Source organism: Amphiura filiformis, chromosome 16 (genome assembly GCF_039555335.1).
Source record: "Amphiura filiformis chromosome 16, Afil_fr2py, whole genome shotgun sequence".
NCBI classification, from domain to species: domain Eukaryota; kingdom Metazoa; phylum Echinodermata; class Ophiuroidea; order Amphilepidida; family Amphiuridae; genus Amphiura; species Amphiura filiformis.
Window position 1 is genome coordinate 16,180,669 of NC_092643.1, and position 27,832 is coordinate 16,208,500.

Here is a 27,832-nt window from a genome sequence, read left to right on the forward strand (position 1 = left end):
GTCTTAGGCTACATGCACAGAGAGAAAAATAACTCATCACACAGCCAATTTATGATACCACCCAATTAACATTTATTTTTTGCGGAATTAGCTGAAACGGTCAAAGCACCACACTGATGCACGAGGACTATCTACAGAGATTACCCATTGATAGGGAACAAAAAGGTGGGAACGGATTCTGCACATATTATTTGATGATTTGGATGGTGGATCCCACTTGGGGCAACACACCTCCAAATATTTTCCGGACACGACCATTGAAACTACCAAAAAAAGACACGGTCCAGACCCTGATCCCCCTGAAAAACATGCCATACCCGGCTGAGCACACGGCTGCAAGATATCTTGCCAGCCCACCCCACATCCGAACGGGACTGCGCACAGACCTGGCCAGCTACCCCCAAACACCACAGGTCTGGGACACGACCCACCAAACCCTCCCCCAGCTACAAAACTGGGTGGGTTGGGCGGGATTTTCAAACGAACCTGACCGCTCCAGCCGAAAAAGTGAATGAGATGGAAAAAAACCGCGAAGTACCAGACGCTCACTAACAAGAGATCTGATTGGTCCGAGCCTGGCAAGGTCGTAAGGCAGCCAATCAAGAAGGGGAATAGCCCCGCCGCAGTTACTACCTCACAAGGGTGACGTTACTGATATGGCTTGAGCTGGGGCAATTACTACAACCTGCCTTACTCCCCCCGAACATCGAGAAAAAACCCAGCCAAAACAAAACCAACAGGAAGACCCCATGGTGACAAAAACGCTTTTGAATAGACAAGCTATTAAAAACCGCACGTATTTGGGCGTTACATTTTCCCAAAGGGGGGCGTTTATTCAAGGTCAATTTTAGAATGATAATTCCCGTTAAAATCATTAGGTAAACTTAAAACTCACGCTAAAATGACAAACTATGAACTAGAAACACTGACTTCTGGTTCACTTCCGGGTTTCCAATCCAGATTTTCGCCAATTATTGACGCTATTACCGACCATGTGGACAACTTGGTAAGCTTACTACACAAGATAGCATGGAAATATCGGCATTTTTGAAACATCTTGATTGAAAAAAGTGGTGGGGGCGTTTATTTGAGGGGGGCGACTATTTGACGAAATACGGTATACAATACTATACAGAGTAGGGTAATCAACCTTCCTGGTGCACATAATACATCACTGAACTCATTGTGTACAATTTATCACGCTGGACATAGTCCGTTTTGGCTTCAAACGATAAGTATGGACATAGACGCCATTGACTTTTCCTTGGATGCCCTCTATTTCCAATATTAAACAAACGCACTTGTGGCAGAGCAAGTATATCCATTGGCATACAAACGTGGATTTCACTAATTTGAGCAAAAATTGATATTATATAGCCAGGTCTCAATATCATCTCGATCAAATAACTGTCCATTTTCTGCCTCTGCTGCATATATCTTACCAATTCATCTGTCTTGACAACGTCTTCAAATCGCTTGTATGCCGTCCGGTTGAATTTCATCAGCTCAGCTAGAAGATCAAAGTTACTCTGTAAGACTTCTTTGGATTTGGTTTCTTCCTGTAATGTGTGCTGTACAATGTGCTGTCAAGTAGAAAGTAAACACCATCAGTCATATAGCAAAAATTACACAAATTTATAGTGCAGTCAAGTTAGCTCAACTGAAAAGACCTTGGACTATGCTGCGAGACGGTGCAGGTTAGAACCACGAGGGCTTAGGGATCAACATCTAGACATTGTGCTTGTGTGTAGCGCACTGTAAATCACTGAGTATATTTGTGTACATCCATATCAAAACGATGCACTTGTCGGCTGCTACATGTGTCTCATTTCACATAATAGCTAGGATTAAATACCAGACTCATCTCCGAAGTGTAGGTCACTTCAAATCATCCAAAGTCACATGGGTTAGGAATACAGAGAACATTCCTTATACTATTTGACTTTGGGATGATTTGAAGTGACCTACACTTGATATGAGTCTGATATATTCCTAGCTATTATGTGAAATGAGACACATGTAGCAGCCGACAAGTGCATCGTTTTGATATGCATGTACACATTTGTTTGTTTTGTTTTACAATAAGTGCCCCTATGGAATTTTTCAAGTGACTAAGGCCAAAAAAAAAGAGAGGTTTGTCTCAAAGCTTGAGCGTGCGTTTGTAAAATCGCGTGAGTTGAAAAAAAAAAAGAAATAAGGAATTTTTTTTTATTTCAAATTTTTTTTTTTTTTTTTCCAGAAAAATTTGGCGAAAAATCAGATCAAAAAAAAAAAAAAATTGCATTTCGCATTTGTTTTCAATTAACTTGTGAGCTTTGAGACGAACCTTTTTTTTTTTGCCTAATCTTTACGTATCCCCTTTTTGATGCACCTGTACAACTAAATTCTGTTAGATGTCCGCATCAAATTATCATTTTACCCCTTCCAATGTAAGCGTAAGATTTTGATATTTGTTGTTTATGTGTGTACATTCCAATATTGATTTTGATTTCATTGTTTTAATAATATCCCTCAAAGTGACTGATGCAGTTTATTTAAGGGGGTACTACACCCCTGCCCAATTTTGTGCCTATTTTTGCATTTTTCTCAAAAATTATAGTGCATTGGGGACAAGTAAGATATGTATATTATAGGGGCAAGGACTACAACTACTGCACTGGAAATTTTATTTCAGCACAGACAACATTTGTGGAGTTAGTCAAAAATGAGGGAAAACCAATATTTGATCAATAAATCAATAACTACTTGCTTTGAGTTGCTGAATTTTGAGTACAGTAGTTGCAGTCCTTGCCCCTATAATATAAATATCTTACTTGTCACCAATGTGCTATAATTTTTGAGAAAAATTCAAAAATAGGCACAAAATTGGCCAGGGGTGTAGTACCCACTTAATAGTGTCCCTCAAAAGTGAATGATGCATTTTAATCAAGTTCGGATAAAAACTGTGTATTATTTGTTGCACAAGAAATTAGACAATGCAGGCCAATGTTGATGATCATCCAATGAACTCACCCCACGTACATTACACGCATAAACATCTCAACAAGGGAAAACATTGTGTAATATTACCTTCCAACACATGTTTAAGTGGCACATGTCCAGCAAGACGGGGTACAGTGTGTTACTATTGGTTCTATTCCAGTTGAAAACACCCCCTATGGAGGACACAACCTTAATCTATCACAAAGGTGGATGTAAATTTCAAATGAAGTCACCCATTCTGTTTGATATTCACACTCCCTGTGGTATTAGATTAAGGCCATATCTTCCTAAGAGGGGTTGCATGGATATGAATTTCAACTTGAAAAGCCCAATTATGAAGAAAATATCTGTTTGCTTAAATACTGACCTCCAGCAGACCTTTCCGTAACAGAAACGTCTGGTCAGCAAACGACGTCTTGCCACGGAGGAAGCTTTCTACTGCTCTTGACAACCAGAACCTGAATGGTGAATCGGAGGGTTCCTTCTTTGTAACTTCTACCAGCTTGGTCAAGATGCCTTTCTGTCCCGTACATAGTAAGGATCTGAAACAATAAGGAAATAATGAAACCCTTCATACAAATTCTTTTAACTTCTGTATACAGATGATTAGCTACTTTGTTGGCAGAATACAACTATAGTTTGTCTCGTCTCAAGTTGAGAGTAATGCTATGTTGGATTTTGCAATGGCAGATTCGAATCTACACACTTATGCGGTTGTGTCGCCGACCTATGCGTGTGTATATGAGATTAGGTTAGTGTGCATAATTCGAATCTACCGCTGTCGCTGTGAAATCCAACATGGTGTTACTCTCAACTTGAGAAGAGACAGACTGTAGTTGGCAGAATGCAACTATCGCTAAGTGCTTTTGTATTTCTCACAATTATTATATATTCTTGCTAAGATCAGAGATGCCAGTCAGTTTCACTCAAAAAACGTGAAAGTGGTGAGAAAAACCTGAAAAAGCGTGTGTATACAGGCCAAAAGCACCAAAACGGGCTGAAAATAAATAAAAACACAGGAATTTGGACTCACAAAAAACCTGAATTCAGGTTAAAACCTGAAAACTGGCATCTCTGTAAGATCCATCTTGGGAATACAAGACGTTCCTTGAAACTTATTTTTAGTATTTCTTTACTAGATATGGCATGAGTGCTACAGGAGTCATAAAAATGTCAAAATTAATTAATATGTAGCGGGAAACTTTGAGAAATGTTTACTTTTGCGGTTCCTTGAAACTTATTTTTAGTATTTCTTTACTAGACATGGCGTGAGTGCTACAGGAGTCATAAAAATGTCAAAATTAATTAATATATAGCGGGAAACTTTGACAAATGTTTACTTTTGCGCTTTAAACAGTTCATTTCAGAACTGTGAATTTAAAAGCCTGCAGCTTTAACCCACAGGCTTTATGAAACCGTTCATGAAACAGCTCAAATATCGGGAGTAGTGGCCTATGCTTTACCTGTCTAGATTCTGGATAGCTTCTGGTATGTCATTACCATTTTGCCGTGCTATTCTGTTCAGATCATTGATTTCATTCCTTGTCATTATCAGATACTTGTTTCTGCAAAAAAAATATATATATATTCCATATTCATAAATCATCACATCTTACTTAAATACAAACCTTAACCCTAACAGAACCAAACATCAAAAAATCTCAATTCACAAAGCATCTGCAAGCGCGGGTATCCCATGTAATAGACCTCTTCAAACAGATTCTTCCCGATTAAATCCCAAGCATGAAATAATTGCATAAAAAGCATAAAAATGTACCTCTTCAGCATCATGTACACATCAGGCATCATAAACACGATGAACTTTCGTACTGTCAATTATGGATGAGAGAGGTACTTTTGTTTATGTTGTTAATACGAAATTTTAAGTGCCAAAAAAATGACGAACATTTTCTCTTTTCTTTCCATTACTGTCATATTGTGAAGTACCAAATAGCTCAAGTGTTAGTAAAATACCTTTGGAAAATATTTCTCGCGATGACCCATGTTGATTTTGTTAAGTTGTATTTTCACTCAAAAGGGTACCGTGATTCATCACATTTGTGATCTTGATTCGAAATGGTCTATTCAATTATGTCATCATGCAAACAGTCATATGGGCATGGAAAGCTTGACCGGCATGGGTAGACCATGCAAGGCAAGGTATGACCATGCGCATGTCTGGCACCCAAAGAGTCCATGGTTCAAACCTGCACCAGAGAAAAGAAGTTTTCTCCTCTTCTTTTTTCTTCCTCCCTTCTTTCCTTCCCCTTGCCAAAATAGGACTGGGGCATTAGGGATAATTGTGCGATTCCATAAAGCCACACTTCATGGGACGGACTGACTGACTGATGTACAACAGGGAAACATGTCTCCAGTGAGTGGAAACATAATAAAAATGGAAAAAGAACAAAGCTGGTGCTGGAAAGTTACATTGGCCTGACAACAACTTAACCTGGAATAAGTGCAAAAGTGCATTTCCTTCATCCGTGTACTGTAAAGGAACAGTCGCCACATCCATTTAACAAATTATCAGCGATACTTATTTTGTACACCCCAATTCATACTTACTCATGATGATCACAGAAGCTGTGCAGCAACTGTAGAAATTGTACTTTGAGTGCTACCTCTGGACTACAATCACAATTCTCATTACGACTGTGCAGGTGTTGTGTGCGTAGATTACATCTCCAGATCACCTTGTCAAATAGGGTGTTGAGACCAGCCATCAACTTAAAGTTGGCTAACAAGCCATGGACCTGAAGGATAACACAAAAATACGACCACATACATTACGGGATAGAACTAAATTAGTTAAATCTTTTTTGATTGACCATCAATGCTTTGACACTCCTTATTATTTATGAAATCAATAAATTAACTATTGCTCCAACACACAGCCCTCGAATTAAGGATCTGAAGGGGCACGGCAACTTTTTTAGGGCAAGTTGATAATTGCCTTGGATTTTCACTGAAAAGGCAAGGCACCACGGCAGTTTGTAATATTTCAAGAGGGCATCATGGCAACTGTTGAAAATTTGAGAAGGGCACCAAGGCAATTTCTCAAAAGTGAAGAAAACACACACAAACATAGATAGATGATTTTATAATGAAGGGGCAGGGCTGGGGCACCTACGGCAACTTCATTAGAGGGCACGGCAAGTGACTGCCTTGGGTAAAGGACATATTTTGAGGGCATTACGGCAGTCGGGATGGGCACCCACAGCAAAATGCATTGGGTGCCGTGGGTTAATTCGAGGGCTGCCAACACACCAGGATTTCCCACCATTTCTTATGTATTTCTTTATCACAAAAAAAAAGCATAATTTCCTTCCAGATTACCAAATTTCTTTGGAATGAGGTTCCTGAATTTGCCAATTTTTCCAGGCCTGATCAAAAATGGTGTTAGGAATCAGAAGTTGGTTAAAGGAGGATGGTAGTAACAAATATCTCCTAATATCTGACATCATTAATGACCATTAGCCACTCACCTTTTGTCTGTGCTTGCCTCCCAATAGTAAACAGAGCACATACAAAACTTCTACTTTATACACTAGTTCATGCATTGTTTTGATTGACTGTGGTATTGGTGACATGGGATCATTCATGGGTAAATGTAAGAAGACGCCATCATCGTTGGCGACCTCTGCTAGTGCGTCAAACGCCATGGAGCTATCCAGCCATGTGACCCAGCCTTCAATTTCATTAAATAAATCCGATAGGTTACTTCCTGTGGCATTTTCTGCAACAAACAAAAATGTACAACTTAATTAATCAGAAAACAAACAAATATTTCCAGTAAAAATCTATATAGAACTAAATTCAATTGACGGAAAAAACTTCTGCAAATTACACTCAATAGAATTCACAAAATAGAATTCACAATTACACTCAATAGAATTCACAAAATAATTATGTCCAAGTTGCTGACAAGAGCATTGATTTAATGTTTGCACACAGTTATTCACCTTTACACACCAGAAAGTGATATAATGGGTTATTCCATGTAAAATCCACACTACCCCTGTGGAAGATCCCTGTGGAAGATTTGGGAACTATCTTCCACAGGGGGAGTGTGAATTTCAAATGGAATTAGCATATTAGTCAACTCTTTTTTTTTTCTTGCCCTCCCCTCTGCAAAGATTCAAGTTGAATCTTTCTCAGAGAGTGTATGAAATCAAAATAGAGCTGCTTAACATGTTCATTTCATTTGAAATTCATACTCCCCTGTGGAAAATATTTCTAACATCTTGCACAGTGGGTGTATGGATTTTAATTGGAATAACCAATGATGGTACTCACCTATTTTTCGGCATGCTATTAATACTAATTTGTTGACAAAGCCTGGTAATTCTACTAAGTATTCTGTAAATATGAATAGAAACAAGAGCAAAAAAAAATTGGTCAGAAGATCATTCCATGTGTCAACATGTGCGATCAAACAAAATGAGTAATTTGTCTGGCAAAATTAAAATTCAATTTTCATTTATTTTGTCACATTCTGAGCTTCATTTGATTGAAAGCCCGTCACAATTGGACTTACGGTTCTTCTTCTTCTCCTCCCTTGGTAAGTGTAACATCAAATGCATAATGACTGGCACACTTGAATAGATGTGGCCATGTTAGCATGAAGTCAAACACTTTATTGGCTATATCTCGAAACCAAATATAAGCGACATATTTGAAACTGCCAATACGACATCTAAAATGATGTTACACTCCACTTGAGATGAGACATATTATAGCAGAGTTACTTGTCCAGGGGCTAGTTCAAGTTTTCCATGAGACCATAAATTGGCACTGTAGGGGCTGGGGCTTATGTCATCACACACCCAAGTCAAGCTCCTGACTGGTCGAGGTGACTCGACTGATAATGAGCCTTGAAATATCAAGTTTAAATCAATTTTGTCCAAAAATTAAGGCTCTCATCACCTTATGGGTAATTATGAACTAAGGTACCCGCTTGAATTTTTGGGACGGAATCAGGGTACCTGTATCATATGGGTGCAGAATTTACCACCGCAAGTCTACATTTATGGTCGGGACAAAATCCGAATTGATAATACTCAATGTCAAAGTTTTTCCAACTTACTGTGGTCAATTCCTGGTAAACAGATTTATTATTTGAATCATAGTCGGACATCTGTGTTAGTCGGGGACCAGGTGGCAGAAACAACTCAAAACCAGTGCATACTTCTAATGCACTACTAAGGACGGGTGGGAACTCAGGTACCAAGGGAAAAAGCCTGACCAAGATTTAGTTTTTAAACTCAGCTACAAGGACACATGCTTACCTTGATTGACCTCACATACAGGTACACCTGACCTCTCTCTACTAGCTTTGTCTTGTGCTGCTAATGTACATGTAGCATGGTCCTCTTTACAGTCTGTGTCTGATACAGCTATGGACAAGACGCGGCAGAAGTTGGCTAGTTGCTCCTCATCAAAGGATGCTACAAGCTCTTTGAGTTTTGCTGTAAGGTATCAATCATAGTTAAATCATGTTAGTTTATTACTTTTATTGTACTTAGTCTCAAGGTACAAACAGGACATCCCAAGCAGGCACATGCAGCCCAAAGAATCTGGGGGCCTAATTTTGCCTAGATGACAGTTGTGAGCCAGGACAGATTGATACAATCGGGGCTAATCTCAATCCGTCCAGAACACCATACATTTTTTAACTGGCTGCAAGCTCCATGTACAGGTATGGCTCACTGTACACAGGACCGATAGCTTCCACAATGAAGTACCGAGCACTTTCATGTTCATTTACCAAATTCTAAATGTACCATGGAGAGAGTAGAAGTTTGAATTTAACCCAAATATAAGTAGACTGATTTTGTCTTCATGGGTTAAGTAAAGACGTGATGGAAGTATAAGAGTTTGAAAGAGCAATTTTTTTTTTTTTAAATGTCTAAACTATGCAAGGCATTAACAGCTGCTATCGGTATGATAGCGCTGATGGGTTGGCGCCAAGATAGTTGTTAAGGGTTGTTTTACAATCAGGGTACACAGATTGTCTCACTGGGGGTGAAAAATGTGGATGGGTCAAAGAGGAAATCTGTAAAATTTTTAGGCGTCAATTATTCAGAGTTTCAAGTTATGCCAGAAACATGTTTTTGATGTACATGATTTTGTATACCCAATTTTTCGGAGAGGACACATTTTGACGGAAACCTGACTTCCAACTTTCAAACATCTGATACATGGAAACTAAGTGTAAGTGGCCTTAGTGTTTATTATGAGTTTGTAGGATATATATTAGTGTTTTTCAAGAAAATATAATTTTAGTCTTGGGTCAATTTTAACTATGGATTACGAGCTTGTATTCGGAGAGGACATTTTTTGACGGAATTTTCAACATAAATTTGAAGAAATGGTACAATTAATGAAACAGTCGCAATCTTACATGGTTCTCAATTTTGAACAATCATGTTTCAAACATTACTTCTGAACAGTCAAAATGTGTTCTTATGTTATTGCTGGCAGTGATATATCATTTGCAAAGTTCACAAAAGTCAAATGAGACGGCTATTTTGTCCCAAAACCATACAGAAATGTATATTTTCATCATTTGCTAAGCATTTCAAACAGTTTCTTTGTGGCTGTAGGTGGAACTAATAGGGGCCAATAATTAGGCATGGCAACTTTTAATCATAAGTTAATCTCATATTTGAAATGGGGCACAATATGGTGCTCAGCCCAAATGTACCCTGATTGTAAAACAACCCTTAACCTCCCGTTTGAAGCTCAGCCGATTCTGGTTAGAGATAATTGGACCAGGTAGAGCATTCCAAAGGTGAGCTGAGGATGGAAGGAATGACCTCTGGTGGCTGACCAGGTTGGATCTTGAGATTTTGACAGCTTGGTCGTGGGATCTTTAGTAGGTGGAATAGAGATGGTTGAACTTGGGACCTCGGAATTCATTGACTGTGTTTATATTGAAGGAGTAGATAACATCATGAAATGAAATATGATATCTGTACTACAAATAGCATTGGGAATTACATCTAATACCTCCCTTCTTGATTTTGACAATATGGTTTACAGTTGTATTATCTGAAATAAATTGATGTATTACACTGTTTCAACAAAACATCTGCTGTCAAGCCTTAAACAGGGCCTAAATTTTGATGAGAATCACAGAATCGATTCTCGTAAGATTAGGTTGCGAGAATCAACTTCTCTCATTGTATCATACACTAAGTGCAGCGACTATGATGAATTTTGATTCTTGCAAACCAAGATGAAACCAAGGCCCTGTTAAAGTTTATGACAGTGTTTGATTCTGCCATTCATGTACTTACGTATAGATTCTAATTTGATCATATTTTTCTTGACTCCTAGGATATCTTCTAACACGGTGGCTGCTTTGAGGAAGCATGACTTCTCTCCCATTAATGTGAACAGGTGCGGGACAAGATCCTCTCTGTCCGATAACGGTAAAGCTACATCGCTTCCAATCTAATGTAAGCAGGAAAAATACAATAATGCATATTATAATCAGGCTATTGAGAGTCCACTCTCCCAGAAAATGATGTTTTGATAGTGCACTGTCGTAATCGGCTTAATTCGTATCATAAGTGTAAACAGGTACAGTCGTAATTAATCGTAATTCAAAAGTCGTAAGTCCAATGACGACTTGTATCATCATTCATTTCAAGTGAATTCGAATAAGTCGTCATTAATTACGACTTTTCGATAATGTAAACGAAACGAATTCGATAATCATGAATGCGAATTTCGAATCAAATTCAGCCGATGTAGTGTAAACACCCACCTAACAAATTAATCTCCTGTCGTAATTCAAAATACAGCTTTTGCCCAATGTAAACGGGGTATTTAATACAGCAAGAAAGAAAGGATGATGATGAAAATACAGTGGTTCTGCATGTTTTGTATATGAAGAGCTTTGTTTCAAAACCCCTTACATCCACTTGCCCAATTTTGAGAACACATCAAAAAATCATCAAAATAATCACTGATATAAGGTGTTTTTCAACAAAAGCAGTTTTTGATGGGATCCTTATCCTACCCAAGCATCCCGCCAAAAACTGCTTTTGTTGCAAACCCCCATATATCAGTGATGATTTTGATGATTTTTTGATGTGTTCTCAAAAATGGGCAAGTGGATGTAAGGTGTTTTGAAACAAAGCTCTTCATATATAGTGAGTGCAGTTTTAAGGCGTTTTATATTGAAGAATCCGCTTATCCAAAGCACACCCAAGTTGTGCGGATTGATGAGGCAGCTCTAACACTACCTTAAAGTTTATGTGAAAGATGCAAAAGCAGAAAAACTCCATTTTAAAACTTTTTGAGCAAAGGCCACCAACATCTGCCCTATAATGCCAGGTAATATTTTGGCATTATATATGCCTATATCTTAAATTGAGAAAAATGGATCTAGGTTTTTGCATCTTAATTTTTCATGTATACTTAATACTTACGCATAAACACATGTTATGTAAAAGTTCTAATATGTGATATGTTACTCTCTTCCTCCATACAGTTTCTGAAAAAAAGGATATAAAGACAAAAAGTAAATACTAAATAAATATCATTAAAAAATATGGAAAAATGTCCAATGTCAAGGAATGGATAATTTATCAGCCAAAGCCTCACCTATATGGCTCTGGTTTTTTTAACATGTATCAAAAGTGTGAACTGAGAGGGTAAAAATGAAATTGACAGAAGACACTTAAAATATGTCATTTCTCAAAGCAGATGACTTGAATTTTATGAAAATACAAAACTTGGAGCTTAATTCTGTTCATTTGGTCTGTAAACTTTGTAGACCCTTTGGCCAAATGAGATTTTTTCATAAAAAAGCAACTTGTTGCCAAAGCTAGATATTGCTTAATGTAATGCCCATTAGTTACAAAATTAGTTGTCATAGGAAAATAATGAGTCCAAGTTACTATTGACCAAATATGGCCATTCTGTGATCTATTTTAGGTAACTTTTCAGGCATATGAAACTGAAAAATGGGCAAAATAGCAGGTTTGGTGGTCAAAAATATGCTCTAAATGTAATCAATTTCATCCACATATATTGCTAATCCATATGTGAACAAGGTAATGATAACCAAGTACTGACATATCAAAATAAGTTTGATAATGCCTTTATAGTAAAAATGTAACTCTAGATACTCGTGGGTTTAGGATGTTACATTATTTTGTTAACATGCATTATTTGCAGGTATCTGGCCCTATTTCTAAGCACATATTAATTCAAAAATGTAAATGATAATCACTGTCAGATGATTAAACCTATCACTTGAAAATCTAATCATCATTAAATGATATTTTCATCTTACTGAAGAAATTTTTTAATTTAGATGTATATACATGTACTGATATGGCATTTATTCATATACATTGTTACCCACATCCTTATTGTAAATGTGCACTGGACATCATAATAAACCAAATTAATTAGCTCCCTGAAGCATTAAGTTGATAATACAAAGGGCTACACCTTTCTTACAATCATAATCAGGCTTTCTTTTACATCTTCCCAACTTAAGAGTGTTTCGGATGTTACATTACGTTAACATGCAATTGCAATCTAATTGAACTTATTGAGGGAAACATTTGGGACATTTCAGTATTTTAGCATAATATCAATCACTTTGAATCAGAAAACCTGTTGAAATTATTCAAATGATTCAAAATATGTACAAATACATGTATAATTAAAGGCAGTGATTCGGATGTTACATGATGTTAACATTTTTACAAAGTTTGATGGTTGGAAGTTGAATTAACAAACATGAGATCATTGCATATACAACAGGTATGTTGCCATGATGGACACTCAGAAATTATTTAATGCAAGGCACAATCATTTATCATTTGCACACATATTAATATGCAAAAACTGATCGTATTAAAACAGCTCATAAGTCTGTGTTAACAAATAATTCCCATGAAACTTGTTCTGTTGTAAGAGTATTTTTCTTAGTGGTTAATTTGTTTCCATTGATAATTTATTGTTTTATCGGACATAATGAAGCTGTATGAAGCATAGTAAGTATTTCTCCTGCTTCGTTTCTGGTATATGTGCATAGTGATTCCAATATAGGCCTAACACATGTACATACTTATATATTTTATGTTAAAATGATCACTTTTTTATGAAAATGCAGCTTTTTTCAATTTTGAAATAAATGATTATGACAAAATTGCTACTTAATTATTTTCAATAAGTTTTAGATATCATCTAATGCTAAAATATTATAAAGTTTATTGAAATTACAACTTCATTTTGGACTTGTTAACAAAAATGGGTAACATCCAAAACACATTTTAAATCAAAGTATTTTGCTAGTGTAATGGAGAAATATTCAGTGTAAGTTGCTTTTCAAATTTAAAATAAATTTCTTAGGACATGTGTATATGTCAGTAATGAAATTAATTTGAAAGGAGTGAACCAAATTAATTCTGTTGCTTTTTATCTTATGTGTTATGCATAGAGACAATAGATATTGTAGAGTTAACAACTTGTAATTTTTTCCACTAGCAAGGTTTACAAAGGTGAAATGGAGTCAGCAATATTAGGAAAATGAGGATGTACACCATATTTACTAGAAATTCACATTCATTTAAGTGTATATTCTAAAATCTTCTTACAATGCCCTGTTATTGGCCTCACTTTCCGTTAACATTTTGCCTTGTAACATCCGAAACAAACTTGACATGTTAACGGTTTGCACACTCAAAGAACAAACCTGGGTATGGTAAAAAATATTTCTACTATGGCCTTCCCATGATTTCCAATCCATTTGACCTTTTTATTTCCCCTCTAATTAAATTTCTTCAACAAAATGTCACTCTTTCTGTCTCGGATGTTACATTTGATTCGGATGTTACCATTGTTAACGGAAATGTTGTGTGGCCAACATTTTACATAAAGTCAAGAGGAAGTGAAATCATTTTTCATTTAGATACTTGTTGTCATGTCTACTTCAACTTAATAATGAAAATTCAGAGCTAGTATTTTTCTTCACATAATTATAAGACAGTAAGTATTCTTTCGGATGTTACAAAACTGTTAACGGAAAATGAGACCCATTTAAGTAATGCTTCACCATAATTTGAAAACATTCAACTGATACAAAATTTGCACTTGCAATTATTTATGTTGCCCTGAGGCAAACATTTAAAGTATTTGTGTATGTTTTACATGATAAAACAATCACTAAGACCATGTTAAAAATAGAGCAAGACTGTTAACGGAAAATGTAACGTCCGAAACATAATTTTCAAGTGCTCAAAATGTTTTCATGTTAGAAATTATTTAGGTAAATCTTGGATTTCTTGGATCTTGTACTAACATGTGTTCATAAAATATTGAACAGAATACTCAGAGCTGATCTGCTTTTATTTTGTAAACAAAACAAATTAGTCACTTTTGTTAGGCTGACAAATTTCCGTTAACAATTGGACATTTGGTCTTGTCACAAGTAAAGAAAGAAAACTGTGACAAATTTTGTTAAGCTATGGGAGATTAGCCTAGGTCTACACTACATAAAAATATAAAAAGTTATCCGGAAATAGGTCATGTGTTTCTGCTGGGGTCTCCCAAAGTGTCATTTAGCCTTTTGATACATGTTAAAAAAACCAGAGCCATATACTTCTCACTGACCATGGAATTTGTGCTCAAACTTGTTTCATTTGAATGATTACAGGTAAAATGAATCCAGTTGATAGTTATGCAAAGTACCTCCTCCCAATCCTTGGAAATGTGGGTACAGTTGTAAGCTGGGATTGCATTGATATTAACTGGTTGGTGCACCCCAGGGTGGGGGACATGTAGCATTTTGTAACATTGCATAATTTCCTGAACTTGCAAACCTGGGGTATTGACACCATCAACAACATGATAGTGGGGCATGTAATGTTTACAGCGGTCCCAAGGGGTCGGGGAATATACTTAAATGTAACTAATCAGAAAATTACAAGCCCCCATCTATTGAGCGCTTTTTAAAACATGAAATTGCACCCAAGTCTGGCGCTTAATCAACTGAACTAATGGGGTTGAGACACAAAGGATACAGGTTTACTTGTTCGTATATAACTATGTGTATCAATGATTTGCTCAAATCCTTTATGGGGCACTTCATGTTTGCATGTTTCAAAAGCGCTTGATAGTAAGCGCTTGATAGTAAGCGCATTAAAAAACAAGTATTCCCCTGGATAGGGGGCGAGGGAGGTACTTGAATATATTTGCTTTTTCTTAAATTCAGTGATATCAATTGTAAATCTTATTAATCCTAACTAGTGTTGATCTTAGATCCTGAACTTCCTGAATCTCTTGAATTTGAAAGGTGTGCTCTTAGTATTGGAGTGGTCTTATTTTCAATCTAGGTCTTGGATGGTCAGTGATGTCTTTGTTTACAGGTGTGAGGCAGAGTCTCCATCACTGGTTACAATGATAATCAAAATAACACATGATAAGGTGACAAGTGATATCATACCAAACAGTTGGATGGCAGCTGTCCTTGTTCTTTGCCCAGCAGTATGTGCATGCAGCATGTTTTGTCAAGGGCCTGTGCAGTTAAAAACTTGCACCAAATACAGTTACTGCCAGCATTGTTTCAAAAGAAATTGATCGCATGCTTTACAAAATGACATATAAACAAGAATATTTTGCAGAGAATTGGGCTATTACAGCTGGTATCCATATACACCCATATATGGAAGACAGGACCCACACAGGGGGTGTAGATTTCAAATGGAGTCACCCATTCAGGTAACCCCATTTGAAATTCACACTCCCTGTGTGGAAGATGTATCATGTCTACCATAGGGGGTGTATGGATTTCAACTGGAATAGCCCATTGACGTTACTAACCTGTTTTGATTTTGTCATTTGACTGGCCAGACGAATCCGATGTCTTGTTTAACGGATGATAGATGGGTAATAACAGAAAATCTACTAAAATCTGAAAAAAAAAAAAATAACAAATAAATTTTTTTAGAATATAGACCTTTTCACCAGTGGCATAGATTTCTTTTGAAAGTGGGAGATGGGGTCGAAATCTTTGTGAAGTACCGGTATAGTGAATCCAGCACCTATTGGCGACAGAATAAGTTTGATATAAATGCGGACGAAACATGGAAAAATTGTGAAATATGGTGCAAAAGTGGAACAAATTCACATGAATGGTGCAAAAATGGGCACTTCGTAGGCTGAAATGGCCAAATATGAGGTTAGTTTGGTCAGAAACCCACATATGCCAAATATGAGGTTAGTTTGGTCAGAAACCCACATACAGGTGTCAACATTGCGGGGATGATGGACCATCCCTCCTTATCAAAATATTTTGGGATTCATACCTCCATCCCCCTGGGATCTACGCCTATGCTTCCCATAACAGAAATATTTGGAACTTAGTTCACACAGATGTCTGGTGTGGTAAACCATACACTGGTGAGAGCATGTTTGATGAGTGTGTGGTGTGATATGATTTTTTGCACCAATCATATAACTGTGTTGCTCATTACCTAGGCCCCGGCAAAAAACACAATTTTTTTGAAGCAAAAAACAAGATCCAAAATTTTGAAACGCGAGATTTTCCCCGAAAAATGGCACAAGAAGCTTTAAAAACGCCTGGCCCTCTATTGATCAGATTAGGTCAGTTTAGATTGTCATGTAATTTGTAAACAACTCACTGAACTGCCGGCCCGGCGTGAGTCGAAGAAAAAGTGACAACAATTTGACAATGAATTACGTTTTATAGTCAAAATATTCCACTAATTCGATAAACATAATGATATTTGACCTAAACTTGAACTCATTTGAAATCAAAGGTCAGTTTTTATTGAGTAAAGGATGGCTTTTACACTCATCCATGTGCTTGCAATGCTGTTGAATTCTGCACTTTCGCGAAGTTGGAACTGCATTTTATTGAATTCGGCGAACTTTTATGGCATAAAGCAACATTTTTATAGCAAGTGCACTGCTTGGAAACTTTTTGAAAAAGCGAGGTAGTTGTTAGTAGCGAGAATCGCGGCGTGAAAAGCGAGATTGCGTTTTTTTTTTTTCTTTATCATTACCTGATGTAGCCTATTGGATGTGGTGTCTACTCTGTGGTCAAAAACACGTTCAAATTGCCAGAAATTGATCGGTTGTATACGTTTCTTATGGTCGGCATTGGTCGCACATGAATGAGTTTTGTTTTTTGTAAAAGTCATCAACATAAAAAGATATTAACTCACCTCAACACCATCAAAAAGATAGAAGACTTCAGCATGAATGATTCTACTTTCCCTTTCTCTGCCGCTGCCATCAGGATATTCTTGTTGACTGTCTGAATTTAGCAAATCTATCATCTCCTGGATAAACAGCAATTTAAGGAATACAGAAATTGTAAAAATAATGGGTACATATCAGTATCATATCTGTAGCATTCCCTTGGCTATTTCCCCTTCCAAGAAAATAATGATTTTAATTGAAACCAGGGAATGCTTTACAGGGAAGAGTTGGGGTCAGTAATTCTTCGCTGCCTGGGCAAGAGTGACTAGAGGTCATACTATAGGTAATGCATACAAAGATCAAGGGAGCTGGTTTCCATTTTTACATGATTTATACAAAATCATTTTTCTTTTCAGTTGGGACACCAAATTATCTAGGGAAGCAATTGGGGATTCTAAGAAAGAATCTATGAAAATATACTTGTCCAAGTATGTCTTCCAAATCATTGATTATATCCTTCCCCAGATGTAATAGTTCAGTGGCAATGTCCAAACAGTGCCATGAGCCTTTAAACTTTAATTCTAAGGCTGACTTTATACCAGCTTCATAAATCAGGGGGCACTGAGTCTGAGTCCAGGGTTATAGCTAGCTAAATCTTAGTGCCGGGTGAAATTTATATGAAATGGTAAAAAAATTGAAATTTTGATAAGAATTGCAAATTTTTGTACTGATTGTTCATTCATTTGAAACATTTGAGACTGGAGTGCCAGGTAATTGGGCTCAAAATTAACTTGAGTGCCGGGTGGAAATTAAGAGTGCCGGGCGGGTCTGCCCGCCACCGCTACAACCCTGTCTCAGTCTCAACTCAAAAGGACTGAAAACAGCTAGCAAAAAGCTGTTATTTGGGAAGATCATATACTTTTTACAGCTCTAGCAACTGCACGAGCGTACAGAAAGAAGCTGAAAATTAAAACCAGAAAACCTGAACCCCCTGATAAATAAATGAGAGCCTAGAAGTGTTTGACAGTCCGAGTCTGGGTCAGTCCATCTCAAATCACCTAATGGGTTGGCTGGTCACCCTCTCAGATTTTGTTTAAAATCATTTATATCATAGCCCTATGTGCCAAATGAAAACATTTCAAACGGTAGGTCTCTACTCCTTATCCTTTCCGAGAACCGGCCTATTGAAAATTGGGTCAGACCCCCCCTTTTGGGGCACGATTGTCGCGACATTAATTTTCTTCCGAGTTTAGACATCCATATCTTCCCCTAGGGGTAAGCTACAGGGCTACAAATTGGTATCTAGGGTGTCTTTGAACCAAATAACCAGATTCTGGACTCATAAACAATGTATTTCACCCGCATTTGCTGATATAGACATATAAAAATGCATGTTCGTGTTGACGCACATGACAAATTCCTGTTTTTGACTCCCCCTCCTCTTCATCCTAGATGTCAGACATCATCTATTTTGCCTTTATTAGGCAATATAGGTTCAGATGTGACCCCCTATAGCAGGGTAGACCACTCATTGGCTTAATAAAAATTTCACAGGGGCTCAAATATGACTCCTCAGCCAAAAGACCCCCCGTTCGCGACCCCATTTGACCGTGTGGGAAATAATCCACCATAACCAAACTCACACAAATTTAAAATACTTGCATGATGTTCCTCTGTACCAAAAATCTTAGTGGTGTCAAGCCATCTTCATGGTTAAATTAGTGTTTGAATCTCTCATTGAAATACACAGTAAATTGATGAACTTTGCATTCTGGGAATTAGAACATTACTGTGTATTTCAATGCGATCTCCAAACAGTCATTTAACCATGAAGATGGCTTGACACCACTAAGATTTTTGGTACAGAGGAACATCATGCAAGTATTTTGAATTTGTGTGAGTTTGATTATGGTGGCTCATTTCCCACATAATAAAATTTGGGTTGGTATTTAGGACAATTTTGTGTGTATTTCAATGGGAAGTGGACAAATTGCGTCAAAAAACATCAAATATTCAACGAGCCATAACTCCGAAACGACAAGGAGTTGAGACCTACCGTTTGAAATGTGTTCATTTGACCCATCAGGTCTATGATATAAGTGATTTTAAAGAAAATCTGAGAGGGTGACCAGCCAACCTTTTCTGAAAATTAGGTGATTTGATATGGAATGACTCGTCTGTCTTCCTTATGAACCGTTCTAGATGAAATGGTTCTGTGGCCAGATTGTACTATCTTAGGAAGAATTTGAGGTTTGTAGAGAAGACAGAATAGAACAACTCGCAATTTATTAGTTTACACTTATCTATGTTTGCTTTGCTGTTATCTTACATGTTACTAAATTATGGCATTAACTCCTGGGTTGCATTTGGAATGCACGCTTACCTTAACATCTTTCATGCATAAGTTATAATCGGCAGGTGTCATTTTGCCAGACTTGATGGCTTCTAACCTGCTACTTAGTCTCTTCACTAACACGGGCACTTGTTTGCCATTGAATTGTAGACCGAGTCGATTGTCACAGTCCTGTAGCAGTTCATCAGGAAGCTACGAAGAAAACATCAATGATTTATCATGTTAACAACTGTTATAACAAAAACAATTACAAGGCACTGAAAAGCATGATTAGTGATCCCCAAAAAGGAGTAATTTTAAATATTAAATTTGTTTAGGAATGGCTTAAAAATGCAAAAGTCAACAAATTTGTCATAAGGCACCCCCCCCCCAATGGCAGCAGCTCTGATTGCATGTTTTATTCCCTAGGTGGCAGCTGAATACAAAAAGCAGGCACCAAGCACCTAAATCCTTAATGCATTTGACTATGGCCATGTGTTTTGAACTCGCCACCCTTAGCGTTACATCACAAATATTATGAATTTTTACACCAATCAAGTTTCAAATTAGAATATCTCCACAACTATCAACCCTAAACTAGCAAAAGTATACATTTTTTTTTTTTGAATAGGCAAAAGCAATTTAAATATACACATTTCAACTCATTGTACAGGGTGACCTTGAAGTTATACAGGGGTGGAATAAAAAAAAATCCAAATAAAAAATGGGTCACTTAATGCATTGCTTATTACTAACTTGCAGTTATAAACTGAAAGTAAAAAACATTGATTTGGTTAGATGTTAGGGGGAGCCTGCTGACTTTGGAAGAAAAAAATCACAGCTGTTTGGTAATCTCGGAATACAGGGTGTCCCAAAATATGTTCAAATTTTTTACAATTCAACATATTTTGAACTGAAACATTTTACCCTAACCCATACAAAAAAGGAAGTCCATATTTAGATTCCTCATCAAATTTCCTCTCAGAAAATGTAAACTTTGACTATGATAGGATAAGTAATTAAACATTTAGGGCAACTTTTAGATTTTGAAGACATCCGCATTGCTTACTACAGTGTTTACTATGAAAACAGGTAGTTTTGCACATAAAAGTTTGCATTTCATAGACTAAACCAATCATAAAGAGTTCAAAATGATTAAAAACAATTAGCAGAATAAATAATCTTTCAAAAGAGCTCTTAACCATGTCTGTAGCCCATATGGATGCAAAGATATGATCAGTTGATTCAACGCGCACACACAAAATCTTTATTTCCCATAGACTTTGCACATACCGCCACGGTGCCACCGCCTCATCCGCCACCGCCTCATCCCCCACCTCGGTCATTCTGAACTCAAACAACTCTAACTCCACTATCTTAGCTGATAAACAATTCTCCTTTGGAGGTCTGTTAGGGCACACATTTAGCTACAACATGACACCAAACACACTTCAATACCTTTTGTTTAAGCAGAGATATAACAATTTGAACGAGTCTCGATTTGGAAAAGCGTAACAAAACCACCATTTTTGGGTGGCGAGTTCAAAACGCGTGGCCCTATATAGCCTACATCATACACATGTATTTTAAAACTACCCCATTATACATGTGTAGAGATAGTCATTGTGACGTCAACACGTAGAGATAGTCATTGTGACGTCAACACCACCATCTTGTGGGTACAGAGTGCCTTGCTGCTAAGATCGCCGCGTTGACGCTTGACTGAAGAGGTGCGTCACGTGCTGTGACTTCCACGTAATCGGGGCGTAATGTCAAACGCATGACATGCACTGATGCAGAACAGCAGGCTGACGGCCTCTATTTGACTCCTAACGCATCACAAAAACAAATTTCAGCAATTTGCATGCTCTTTTTTGGTCACGCATGACCCTAGTCCGAATAATCAGACCCAGAACAAAATATTAATTTCTGACATGATCGTGTTCTAGGTCTGAACTGTTTCCATTTGAAATCTTGATGCCAAATTGGACAAAAGAAGCACATGGTCCTACTTCACAGTTTTTTAATCCCCTATTCATGTTGCGTGAATCACTCTATTGTGGACCATCCTTTTGGACAAGCGGAACAGTTTTGACAGGCCTTTTGTCTACCTCTCTGTTTGTAAACAAACGTGGAGGTCGAAATTGTCCTCCTCGGCGAATACAAAAGGCAGCGTAATTCGCGTAATAGTACGGCACTAGCATGACCCCACACTCTGGCAAAGTTAATTCATCTGGTGCCTTCACTTGAGAAAATGAATCACAGAAAGTGGCGAAAAACTTTCAAAAGGCGAAAACAGGGGTCGAAATATAAAATTCAACACTCTATCATATGATATTGCCATTGGCACAGTGTCGACAGGGTCTAAATAAATACTTTTTCCCTGAAATGAATCATGTCCTAATATTCTGTTGGTGAGCGACTGGCGATTGGTATTTCACAAATAAGAGACCTCGCCTTTCCGAATGCAAGAAAAGGAGTCCTATCTGATTGGCTAGAAACCTACTGCTAGATCGCTCAATGACGAGTGTACAAACTCATGTATTCAATTCCATTTCAATCAATATTAGGCCCCGGCAAAAAACACAATTTTTTGAAGTAAAAAAACGAGATCCAAAATTTTGAAAAGCAAGATTTTCCCTGAAAAATGGCACAAGAAGCTTTAAAAACGCTCGAAAATACAAAATGCAAAAACAAAACAAAAAATCCAAAATGCCCTCTGTTGTTCAGATTAGGTCAGTTTAGATTGCCATGAATGTAAACAAGACTCACTGAACTGCCGGCGTGAGTCGAAGAAAAAGTGACGAAAATTTGACCTTGAATTATGTTTTATAGCCAAAATATTCCAGTAATTCGATAAAAAATATAATGATATTTGAACTCATTTGAAATGAAATTGAGTAAAGCATGACTTTTCCACTCGTCCATGTGCTTGCAATGCTGCTGAATTCTGCACTTTGGCGAAGTTGGACGAACTTTTATGGCATAAAGCAACATTTTTACAGTAAGTGCACTGCTTGGAAACTTTCTTAAAAAGCGAGATAGTTGGTTAATAGCGAGAATCGCGGCAAATCGCGTGAAAATCGAGATCATGTTTTTTGCGGGCCTTAAGGGGTACTACACCTTGGCCAATTTTGTGTTTATTTTTGCATTTTTTCAAACATAGCGTATTGGTGACAAGTAAGATATGTATATTATAGGGGCAAGGACTACAACTACTGCACTGAAAATTCAGCATTTCAAGGCAAATAGTTATTGATTTATTGATCAAATACTGGTTTTCCCTCATTTTTTGACTGTAACTCCACAACTGTTGTCTGTTCTGAAGTAAAATTTCTAGTGCAGTAGTTGTAGTCCTTGCCCCTATAATATAGATATCTTACTTGCCACCAATGCGCTATAATTTTTTTGAGAAAAATGCAAAAACAGGCACAAAATTTGGCAGGGGTGTAGTACTCCCTTATTCAATATTCTATTATTGACGCAGATAAAGAAAGTTTTATAGCTATTCACTGTGCTGTATTGTAGGCCTATAGATTTGTGATCATATTCTATTATATAGCCAGTGTACAGCACCGTGGTCTTAGCTGAATGGGCTTTCATTTCGTTCTTTTCATAAATAATATTCTCAAACAGTTTAATATCACAATTTTTACGGTCGATTTAAAATCTTTTACGCTGGAAATGCAGTAAAATATGTCTACACCAAACAGCTATCCCCGCTTATTAGTGTATTGCATTTCAGTTAGTGTATTGGAAACAAATCCTGCGTTTTACCTGACAACAAATCAAATTTTCTTGTAATAGCAACACCAGTCACCATATGAGGCACTGAGCATGCACAGATTGCATGTAAACGTGTATGAGTGGAAATGCTGCGGTATCTCATATTAGGGATGACCAATGAACCATCAACCTGATTAGAACGCTCCCATAGACATGCAGGGAGCTCAACTGTGCACTGCTTGCACAGACATTTCTAAATTGATCTCATTCTTTTATTTTTCAATATTTTTCTGTAAAAATTGAGAAAGTGAATGCCAATTATATTTTGTAACTATCTTGCAAATTACAGCAACACAACTGATTTCATTTTCCTGTAAGTGCGAGTCAAAATTGGTCCATCGCCACAGTGCGTTTAATCGCCAGTGGCTGAGTTCAGCACTGCTCAAGAATGGCACAAAATATTCATGTCAATAATTTCAGGTGAAAAACGTGGCCTAATGAGCTGTAATTTGGCAGAGTTGCCAGTAATACCTCTATCATACCCTCTGTAAAACGGAACAAAAATTGAACAATTAGATCTCCAGCTTCCTTTGGAATTTCCATACTCCTTTGAATCATGCTAAGAAGACACCTTTCTGAACATAAATGTGAAGTTTCGTGCTCATTCGATGTATTTTTCACCTGATTTCAACCCTAAACGCTTTTCTTATATTTAGGCCTATACCACGTACACCTTGCTGCTGGCTATACCTTGTTTAGAACTTTCAAAAGAAGTACCTGAATGTGCAACCATAACTGTTTCAAAATAGCCCGCGAAAGTCATGCAGGTGACTCCGAGGTCATGCATTGAATTGGTTTGAATGAAGAATACTACGGGAACCAGCACCTTTTGTTAGAAGTCACACATGAGCATGATGAGTAAAGTGTATAACGTCTATTGTTGTGAATGAGTCAATGACCTTCACTGACACTTAAGATTGTGTTTGCATACACCTACTAATTGGTCATATTAAACCCAATAACATTGAAATTTTTGGTTGTGAAAAAAAAAGTTCACCTGAACTTAGTGCAATTTTGATTTTGTGCCATATCGGCCATCTTGGATGATTTTTGGCAAATGTTCTCTAAATGCATGATTTCAATGCCTCGGTTTGAAAAAAAAAATAATTTATGCCATTGACTAAGTGCCATTTCATAAGAAACACCTTTGATACTTTCACAATATGCTTGTTTCACGTTTGCATATATGTTAAAATAAAGAAATATATAAAGGTAAATATATGCTTATGCCAATTTTGCTCCCAATTGCTATTTTTGGACCTTGTCATTTTATTTTGTTCCAATGACCGGTCAGAATGGGAAACTTTGAAAATTCATAATTCGAAAAGTTTTTGACCGATTTTGACCATTTAACCACCAAAATACTTCTGTTGATGAGTTCTATCCAGAAAAAATCTTTTGTAGCAATAGGGGCAACATGAAATTTTGATGGTTATCCCTACTCATATTCTGTCGGTCGGACATCCGGGCTATCTCTAGTCTCGGGCCCAAACTGCATGTGGCTCACGGTTTGTTGCGTACAACAGAAACCGGCTGTGAAGGAGGCTACATAGCGATGTTGCTGGAGTGGCATTCAATTTCGGAAAAAACGACACTCGACCATGTCCATGGAATTTAATTTTAAGTTTGTCAGTATATAAACAGTAAATCAAGTAAGTTTCTTTCACTCTGAAGACTTAGAGACGGTTGTTTGATTCCACTGACTATTTGCGATCTAAATTTACATAACACCAATGACAGAAATCATCAACAAAAATCGAATCACGGACTTGTTTTCACTCGAACATCATCAACCGGAAGTGACGTGAAATGGACCGACAGAATAGTGTAATTGATATGCTTAGCCTGAGTCGCTTGGCCTATCTCGAACAAAATCGCCATGCGTAGCTTTTGAAGAAAGAGTGGACTCGCCGTACTATCACGGCAATTTTTGACACAAAGATATTGGATGATGACGCTGTGCATGCTGTGTGGCATTTGCAGATTCATGAATGATGACCATGAATGGCAATGATGTCACATGATTCAGCATTTAATTTACAACTTACATAATATTTCTACATCATTAAAAAAGCTTATTCAGGCGACCTTATGTCGAATAACCGTCGAGGACTCGCGAAGGCCTACGTGTATTTTGAAAGGTAAGCTTATTACTCAATCATGCAATAGCATACTCATCTACTTACCTGTGTTGACCTATTGAATGGCCTTAGAATTCCTAATTGGGCGTTTCGCACTCGATTGAAAACATTCTTTCCTTGAGTGGCTGCCATAATCGTGATGTAAATTTTGTTCAAACTGATGGTTAGGAACTAAACAAAGTTTTGATTACAGCTAAATTTAGAAGTTAAATTTCTCTCAGTGCTGATAATTTTAACATCTTTTACGTGATTCTTTCCGTGTTTTCCGAGAATACTATGACGATGAAACAAAGATGGAGGAATATGGTGGCGCGCCATACAGGTCAAGATTGACCAATCAGAGTGTGTTTATCTCGCTAATCGGTCAAAGGTCGTAAAAACAATTTGACCTATCCTCAACGAAGAGGGCAAATGACTATAATGACAAGTGCATGGCAGAGTGTTGACTTGACGAACTTCAACCCACGTAAACAAGTACCGACAAGTTTTCTTTTGTCTGAAAGTTTGGACATTAAAATTAACACCTCTATGAAAAGTGTATTGTGTTTTATCCACCGGAAATAATGGATGACAGTCGATAAAATAAAGTCATAAAATGAAGATGTTTGCAAATCTAGCATTAAAAATAAACATCTTTGTTTCCTGATCCTATCACGGATCCTTTTGTAGTAAAATATTTAGTAAAAGCGACCGGCCACCCCGGGCCGGCCACATAAAACGTTTAAAGGCCCATTCAGTGATTTGCTCATCCGGACGATCGTAAAAATCATCAAAATTCAGATTTTGGTACCTTTGTAATTGGCATAGATGTGCTAACATAGCCTGCTAGTGGTTCGGTCGAAAGCCGTGTATTTTAGACAAAATAAAGCATTTGCATGATTCTGGACTTTTGATACTGACAGTACAAAAAGTCCGACTCGAGATCGAAAGAAGCTCACTCTCCACGTACCAACACGCGTTGCGTATTGTTTCTACTACTTATTACATCAGTAGCTACTATTTTAAACAAAATACACAATTTTAACTGTTTTTCATATTTGAATTGACCGTTAGTTTGCCTCGGTGACCTTTAACATGTTTAATTGCTTATTTTGTTTTCTACTACAAAAATTAAGCGTCTGTTTTAAATCAATTTAGACTCTACTTCCCCGTGTTAGAAACACTGGACTAGGAAGTTTTTCCAGTCGATTGGTGGGGAGTATATAAAAACGGGGACCCCGAAAACGGGGACCCCAAAACGGGGACCCCGAAAACGGGGACCCCTAAAATCACCCCATAAAGCTACTGACAAATTTCAAGGGGGACCCCGTTTTTCAACTTTGAGGTCCCCGTTTTACAGATTGACCCAGGGTAATCTGTAAAACAGGGACCCCAAAACGGGGACCCCTATTTTTCACTCTATTTTAGGACTGATGAGTCTCCAAATCTCGACAAAATATTCACCATGGATATACTAATATTACAAATGTAATTTATGAAAGTAGTAAGCACTTCTTATATAATTGTCCAATATACACAATTTTGGGGTCCCCGTTTTTAGGGTCCCCGTTTTACAGATTGACCTAGGGTAATCTGTAAAACGGGGTCCCCCAAAACGGGGACCCCTTAAATCACCCCATAAAGCTTCTGACAAATTTTAGGGGTCCCCGTTTTTTGGGGTCCCCGTTTTACAGATTGACCCAGGGTAATCTGTAAAACGGGGACCCCAAAAACGGGGACCCCTATTTTTTTCACTCTATTTTAGGACTGATGAGTCTCCAAATCTCGACAAATTATTCACCATGGATATACTAATATTACAAATGTAATTTATGAAAGTAGTAAGCACTTCTTATATAATTGTCCAATATACACAATTTTGGGGTCCCCGTTTTTAGGGTCCCCGTTTTACAGATTGACCTAGGGTAATCTGTAAAACGGGGACCCCAAAAACGGGGACCCTTAAAATCACCCATAAAGCTTCTGACAAATTTTTAGGGGTCCCCGTTTTTGGGGTCCCCGTTTTACAGATTGACCCAGGGTAATCTGTAAAACAGGGACCCCAAACGGGGACCCCTATTTTTTTCACTCTATTTTAGGACTGATGAGTCTCCAAATCTCGACAAAATATTCACCATGGATATACACATATTACAAATGTAATTTATGAAAGTAGTAAGCACTTCTTATATAATTGTCCAATATACACAATTTTGGGGTCCCCGTTTTTAGGGTCCCCGTTTTACAGATTGACCTAGGGTAATCTGTAAAACGGGGACCCCAAAAGGGGACCCTTAAAATCACCCCATAAAGCTTCTGACAAATTTTTAGGGTCCCCGTTTTTTAGGTCCCCGTTTTACAGATTGACCCAGGGTAATCTGTAAAACGGGGACCCCAAAAACGGGGACCCCTATTT

The 27,832-nt window shown here is 37.4% G+C and overlaps 1 protein-coding gene across 1 annotated transcript in view; it reads right to left on the reverse strand.

Annotated features, from left to right (window-relative positions):
• The window catches only part of LOC140135636 (short transient receptor potential channel 4-associated protein-like), a 40,795-nt gene extending 15,045 nt beyond the window's left edge, over positions 1-25,750 (reverse strand). Inside the window, exons 1-13 of the mRNA XM_072157209.1 lie at positions 25,483-25,750; positions 19,562-19,723; positions 17,202-17,318; positions 15,835-15,925; positions 11,427-11,491; positions 10,287-10,443; positions 8,274-8,453; positions 7,282-7,344; positions 6,471-6,721; positions 5,551-5,738; positions 4,446-4,547; positions 3,350-3,524; positions 1,443-1,583 (exon numbers count right to left, since the gene is read on the reverse strand). Of these exons, the coding sequence (XP_072013310.1) occupies positions 1,443-1,583; positions 3,350-3,524; positions 4,446-4,547; positions 5,551-5,738; positions 6,471-6,721; positions 7,282-7,344; positions 8,274-8,453; positions 10,287-10,443; positions 11,427-11,491; positions 15,835-15,925; positions 17,202-17,318; positions 19,562-19,723; positions 25,483-25,569 (1,779 nt within the window). The 5' untranslated portion in view covers positions 25,570-25,750. The remainder of the gene's footprint in view (positions 1-1,442; positions 1,584-3,349; positions 3,525-4,445; positions 4,548-5,550; positions 5,739-6,470; positions 6,722-7,281; positions 7,345-8,273; positions 8,454-10,286; positions 10,444-11,426; positions 11,492-15,834; positions 15,926-17,201; positions 17,319-19,561; positions 19,724-25,482) is intronic.
• Positions 25,751-27,832: the final 2,082 nt, after the last annotated feature.